The sequence below is a fragment of the Lutra lutra genome, chromosome 9 (genome assembly GCF_902655055.1).
Source record: "Lutra lutra chromosome 9, mLutLut1.2, whole genome shotgun sequence".
NCBI classification, from domain to species: domain Eukaryota; kingdom Metazoa; phylum Chordata; class Mammalia; order Carnivora; family Mustelidae; genus Lutra; species Lutra lutra.
The window spans coordinates 120,554,450-120,561,498 of record NC_062286.1 but is presented as its reverse complement, the minus strand read 5'-3'; the positions used below and the strand labels follow the sequence as shown (position 1 = coordinate 120,561,498).

At 49.6% G+C, this 7,049-nt stretch overlaps 1 protein-coding gene across 1 annotated transcript; it reads right to left on the bottom strand.

The window, feature by feature from the left end:
• Positions 1 to 2,082: 2,082 nt before the first annotated feature.
• PROCR (protein C receptor) lies at positions 2,083 to 6,624 on the bottom strand. The gene is made up of 4 exons (XM_047745497.1): positions 6,305 to 6,624; positions 3,718 to 3,960; positions 3,012 to 3,290; positions 2,083 to 2,763 (listed from the first exon to the last, which is right to left on the bottom strand). Exons 1-4 carry the CDS (start codon positions 6,381 to 6,383, stop codon positions 2,648 to 2,650), a joined length of 717 nt encoding a protein of 238 aa, XP_047601453.1. The 5' UTR covers positions 6,384 to 6,624; the 3' UTR covers positions 2,083 to 2,647.
• Between the last annotated feature and the right edge of the window lie 425 nt (positions 6,625 to 7,049).

The window sequence follows — 7,049 nt, the reverse complement described above, 5'->3', positions numbered from 1 at the left end:
AGTAGTCAGAAGGAGGCTATTGCCATAGTCCACATACAATATTGAGCAAATCTTTCAATATAGAGAAGGAGGGAGAGAGAAAGAGGAAGGAAGGATGGAAGGAAGGAAGGAAGGGAGGGAAGGAAGGAAAGGAAGGAAAGAGGAAGGAAGAAAGAAAGAAAGAAAAAAGATTATCAGTCATAGGCTGGAGTTTTCTGGAAGCAGATGCTGAGACAGTTGAGGTAGAAGATACTAACTGGGGAAAGGAAGCAGGGTTGAAGAGAGGGAGAAGTCAAACTGCAGTGTAGATATGACAATGACAGAGACCCAGCCCCCCTGGCAAGGAGCTCTGGAGTGAATACTGCTTATCAGAATTGTCCTGCAGTGGGCCAGAATGGCTGAAACTTTGCATCTTTGCTTTGCTCAGTCACCAGATGAGGACAGCCCCAGGAAGAACGTGACCTCCTGCAGGACTGTTCTCTGCAGGTGAGGCCGACACGGAAGGAACTGAAGCAGCTAGAGGCTTGCTATCTGCTGCCTCTACGCCCTGTAACTAAATGGCTAGACTTTCCCTGAAGGTAGGACTGGGTGGTACACCTCCCGGCCTGCCACAGAGAAAGACATGAGGGACGGTATCTTGGAAAAAAAAGTAAGAGAGTGGAAAAAGTGGATTAAATTCTACAGATACTCTATTTTCTAGGTGGGGATGAAAAGGGAGTAAATAAAAGTTAACACTGAGATCTCTACACTGATATGATTTGATAGTAATTCTGTTTAACTGACAGCAAACAACAGAAGAGAGAGAAAAGGTTTGGAGAGAAAGATAAGGAATTTAATTTAGAACATGTTGACTCAGAAATGTCTGCAAAATATTAAGGTAGAGATGATTTCAAGAATCAATGTAAATGGGGGGTCTGGAGGTCAGCAGCGAGTGCTTTATATCTATATTCTTTTTTTTTTTTTAATGTTGAATGCACTTAGTACTTCATTTATTTTAATTTACAAATGTATACCTAAGAAGTATATCAGTTTAAAGGAAAACAGTACGTAAATAGTCAGGGTGTGATGCTATAGCAAAATCATGAAGGTGGGTCATACATGACCAAAGTCTGAGAAACCCTGGAGTGGCTGTCCTTGGATCCAGTGCCCACCCTTAGACAAATCAGTGTTCACGGAAGTAGGGTTGCCTGTTATGGGATATGGCTGCCCAAGTTCTGGCTCTTCTCCAGGGACTGAGGACAAAGCAGTTTCTTTGGGAAAATTCTGTGGGCAGGGGCAGCTTGAGGTGTTACTATGGACCTCTAGGTTGAGTTGTAGCTCTGGGGGCCACCCTCTGGGAGTGTCTGAGGTGGGCGTGTGGTTTCCAGCCTTCTGTGACCTTACTCTGAGGGGAGGTTGTGAGAATTGAATGTGATCATTGATACAAAGGTGCTTTGAAAATCAAAGCGAGGAGACAGTAGGTAACCTCCCTCATCTCTCCCGACTGTCTCTTTATGGGAGGTATATCTATATTCTTACTTCATACTTGTAAAGCCGCAATGAGGTAAAGGCAGGTGTTATTTTTTTTATACTCTTTATTTATGAAGAAACTGAGACTTGAAGAAGTTAAATTCCTCATTCAAAGAAGTAAAACTCAAGTCTGACGATAAAACACCAGCTTTTAAAGACAAGATTATATTGTTTTCCATGGAAAACACCGCAAATAGATGGCATTTGAAGCCATAGCAGGTCATCCACAAAGGGTACAGTTCAAATGGGAACAAAAAGAGCCAAAAAATGGAATTCTAAGGAAGCCACATTTCCAAGGCAAATGGAGTAAGATGACAAAGGCAAAGGGATTGACTGAGTGGCCAGAACAGCTTCTAAAAATTAGAAGTATGGTATCTCAGAAGTCAAGGTTCTAGTCCACAAAGGAAAATGTTACGGATATCATGTGGGATGAAGCATTTACAATTAGAGGTCACTGATGATCTTAGAGCATTTTATAAGGAAGTCAGTTTGTAGTGGTTTGGGAGTGTACGGAAGATGAGGAAGTAGAAGCAAAAGGTAAGGCTACTTTCCCAGAAGTTTTGCAAAGTAGAGGGAGAAAAAAATAATGCCATATACATAAGTAAGGAATTTATTAATAATATTATTAAGTAATTAATAACTCTTTGCTCCCATATTACTTATATTTTACACTTTCACCATTTCTATGGTTATTTCTGTCTACCTCTATTATACCAGCGTCCCTTCCCAAGTCTGATGTGCCCGGAAGCACCGAATGTTGTTTATTTTGGTTGTGGATGGACTTCTTGTATTTGTTAGGTGTTTTGAATGCCTCAGGTGATTCTGTCCTTGAAGGATGTGCCATAGACATCTCCCAGCCCCACCCTACTCCATCAACTCTTTTCCATAAAGATAGATAAGCATTCGCTTCTCAGACCAATTCAGCAAAGCATGCAAGCACTTAGGTGCTCAGCAAACCAAAACCTCTGTCTACCTTCCTCTCTTCCCTTCCCCTCCCCGAGACTCTGGGTGGGCAGATCAGAGAGAAGGAGCAGCCACTCCAAACCTTCTGGGATGTAATGTCCCAGATGGGGACTCTGTTTGGTTTTGTCGTGAGCTGAGGTCTTCCCTTGCCAGCCTGCATCAGTCCAACCCTTTCTCAGAGGGGGCTGGAGAATAATCAACACCGCCGTCCACCTGTGCACAGAAAGATGCCTACGGCCACACCAGCGATGATGAAACTGCCCACCAGGACGCCCAGGACCAGCGAAGTGTAGGAGCGGCCTGTTTGGCTCCCTGCAGAACACGCACAGCGTTAGCCTGAGGAACCTACCTCCAACATTCTCGTCCCTGCTCTGAGTCACACCCTAAGGGATTCCCACCCCCAAAGGAAGGGGCTAATTCACCAAGTGATGGAAGTTGTGTATACTCTGTCCCAAACCCCCAGACAGGGGCCTCCTGTTGCTCAAGGCACCCATCCTTCAGGTCCACCCATTTGCCTGGAACCCACCCTATATCCAGCCCTTCCCCCCTTCCCATCCTACCTTTTGAGTTTTTCAAAGTGACGTACTCCTGCATGTACTGCACACAGAGGTCCCGCAGATATTCTTGCAGTTCGTACCGAGTACGATTGTAAAAGTTGAGCTGATGCACAGTGAAGGTGACCACCTTGGACGGTGCCTGGGACCCTGCCACCCATAAGGCCGTCTCTGGCTGGTAACTCACAAAGGAGCTCCCATTCATAGTCACTTCGAAGAAGACGCGGGCTGGAGAGCCCTCAGGAGGCTGCTCACAGCCCAGGAAGCAGCGAAAGGTCAGAGGAACTGTGGATGAGGGATTCAGGGTGAGACAGCTGTGTGGAGAGGGTGTCAGGTGTGGGAGGATGGCCACCAGGGGGAACATGAACTTTTGGGGTTTAGGATGGATCAGGGACAGGACGTCCCAACAGGGTCTACCCCGAGGTCATGCCAGCAAGAAGAGGGCCTGACCGAGGGTCTGCAAGTAGGACTCCTCTTCAGGCTCAAGCTCCCACCCAGCAATCAGCAAAGGCAGGTGCCCTGACACCTGGGCTCCTCCTGGGCCTCCAGCTCACAGAGACCCCTCCAGGAACCCTGCCTCTTCCTTACGCCCCTCCCCTTTCTCCAGGGCCCGCCCCACCAAGTCCCTCCCATAGGCCACGCCTCCCAGCCGGAAGGCCCACCTTCGTCGGCCCCGCCCAGGCTGCACCCGCCGCGCGCGAGCGCCACTCACAGGTCAAGTGCCGCTCCCCGTGCACCAGCTGCACCAACATTTGGAACTCTCTCAGGTAGGTCTTCAGGCGTTCCTCTGTGTGCACCCAGCTCTCGGGCGCCTCCAAGGGCTGCAGCTGGATGATCGTGACGTTGGTGCCCTGGCCTTCCAGCACGTGCGTCGTCAGTCCCCCCAGCGACGCGTTGCCCCGGTGCCACACTTGATAGGGGTCACGGAAGTAGGAGATCTGGAGCATGTGGAGGCCTGCGGGTAGGTGTCAGCGCGTCAGCTCTTGGGGCAGCGTGAAGCTGGAGATAATAACTCCCTACCCAAAGGCTGGCCGCCCACCTTCCCGGCCGCCCATAGTTATAAAGTGTGCTTTCACCCTTCCTCTCACAACCCTGTCCGGAGCGCAGGACAGGGATTATTATCTCCGTTTTACAGATGAGGAAACTGAGGCTGGGAAGAGCAGAAGCCACTTGCCCCAGGGTAATCCAGTCAGTGGAAGAGCCGCTCGGATCTTTCTCTCTCTCACCCCTAACTACCTCCATTTCCGGTTGGTCAGCACAGGCTGACCCACAATAAAATCCCATTCCCTCTCCAGTTCTCGGCCTAACCTCGCCAACGCCCTACTTCAGGCCTCATAGGTGCTCATCTGGACTGGGGTAGTAACTTCCTTCCTCATCCCCCTGATCTCGTTGTTCAGTTTCACCTCCTTCCAATCTGACCTCCATCTGACCCAGAAATAAGATTATGCCCTTCTCCTACTTAAAATGCTCCAGTGACACATTCGCCTATCAATAATAGTAATAATTGCTGTTAAGTACTTATGATGAACCAAACAGTATACCTACACACATTATTATCTTATCTGTGCTTTCCTCCCATTAGCTCAATGCAGTAGCTGCTGTTATTAACCTCAGTGCATAAGGGAAGCAGGCTAAATGGTACAGCAGAACCAAGGTCTGAATGTAGGCAGTGTGAGTCCGGCACATTTACCACTCAGCCATACTGTCTTCCCATGGGATGTCTGTCCACAGAATGAAGTCCAAAGTCTTTCGCTTGGCATTCAAGGCTGCAGGAGACCAGGTCCCAACTGGCTTCTCTGGCCTCTTCCTGTCCTTAGATACAGTGAGCTACTTGGAGTTCCTCGTGCTGCCTTCTGGCTGACATGAATAGCATGTCCAGGTTGTTCTGCCTTCAGGCAAACTTCTTTTCGTGCCTAAAGACCCAGCTCTGTTGCCATCTCCTTGTAAAAGTTTTCCTAATGCCTCTCCTCTTTACCCTCCCCGACACAGGGACGCCTGGGTGGCTTAGATGGTTAAGCGTTCACTTTTGTCATGATCTCATAGTCCTGGGATTGAGCCCCACATCAGGCTCCCATCTGCTTCTCCCTCTCCCTCTGTCCCTTCCCTGCTTGTGCTTTCTCTCTCTCTCTCTCTCAAATAAATAAATAAAATCTATAAATAAATACTTACATACCCTCCCAGACACAGTGGGTCTGTTTCAATGATCCCAGATTTCACATAACTGTCTTCAAATACATAACTGTCTCCGAATATACAGACTACACTGGGCTCCACTAGGCTATAGAATTGTGTCTGGTTATCTGCCTTCTACATCTATTAAGGGCCTGGCACAGGGTTGATGTCCAGAGAATGTATGAGGAGGGGTGGGTCTGGGGTTGTCAATCTGTGGGTGTGTGGTATGTGTGTCTTGCCCACATTTGCATATGAAAAGTGCTCTGCGTCTGCAGGTATGAATAAGTAGGTCTGCGTGGGTAACCCTAGATCAGGTTCTTAACTGCCCTGCGCCTAGTCTCCTCTGCTGTAAAATGGAGATAATCATATTGCTTGCCATAGAGATATCGCGGGGGTTAGATGCGTCACTGCGTGTATTAACCTTAGTGAACCCTCGTAGAATTCTGGTGATTTGCTCCCTCTCTAAGACAGGGGTTGGTGGCGGGGGTGGGGGGCGGGGGGGACTATAGCCTGGAGATTGTAGGAAAGGGGAAAGGAGGTCCCTGTGCAGTCACAATACAGAGCAATAACTCCTTTCTCCGCTTAAAGAGCCACTTAAGGCAGCCTGACCCCTGTACGTTCACCCATGGACCACAGCTTCCCTTTCCCCAGACTTTCCCTCCTGCCACCGATCTTCCACCTTCTCCAGTCTCCTATCTGCCTTGCTTCTCTCAACCCTAGTCTCTCCAGTAGCTTGCCATTCCTTCCATCTCTCATCTCTTCTCTGAGTCTCTTCCCATCTTCCGTGGACTCACCCCTATCCACATTACTCTCAGCACTCCCTCTCCAGACTCACCCCCTCTCCCCAGGGCTAATCCCCTTACCCTTTCTACCCATCCCTTTCCGTTTCTCCAGTCCTGTTCCTCCAGCCTCTTCCATCACCCCCTTTCCCGGGCGAACTGTACTTCCTCACCTTGGCTTTGGGACACAAATCAGTCCCCAGGACCCTGCCTGCCCCATAGAGAGATCTGGCTGGTTGTAGGCACAGGCACTGTGGGAGAAGTGCTCCGCTCGTCTTCCCCATGTGCCCCAGACAAGCTGAGAGTCTCCAGAACCATCCCGAGGAAGGAGATGTGCCCTTGACTCACCATCTGAGGCGTCCTGGCTACAAAAGGCCCAGCCAGGCAGGAGCAGTAGACGCAGCAGTGGCAGCAAAGTCGTCAACATCCTGGGGCTGAGGTTCCTACCCCACCTGGGCTCCTGGCTCTGGCAGGCAGGGGGCTCTGGCTGGCTGCAGCCTAGAGGGAAAAGAAGTGAGGACTGTCTGGAAGGGGAGGAGGCTGAACGGAGGAGGTTGGAAGGTGGCCAGAGGATAGGGGGAGGAAGAAGGCGGCAGGCTTATAAAGTGTTATTCCTCCCCTGTCTCATTTCCTACTAGGGGGCTGGCCTCCCTCTTGCCCTTCCCTTGCCCCGCCCTGCATCGGCCCTCTTGCCCAGACCTGCCTTTTCCCTTTTCCCTGGGCCTCTTCCAAACAGGGAGCGGAAAAGGGGGAGTCAGATTCAGAGAGAAGTTCTGCCCTCGCTGAGTCAGGGGGTGGGGCATCTGCTTCCAACTTGGAGCACACTCTAGGGTGTAGCGATCAGCAGGTTATTGATGGGGAAACTGAGGCCCCAAGAGGTGCAGGGACTTGCCCAATGGAAGTTTATATGTCATGCTGGTAACCGATTGGGATTAGAGTTCAGTTTTCCAGCATGCTGGCTACGTTTTATCAGGATTATAGTAATTACACAATCAAGGATCTTGCTCTCAGAAATATATAGTTACAAAATGAGTATAAAACAGCTCACTGCAGTGCTCTTTGTAATAGGAGAGAATTATGAACAATATAAATC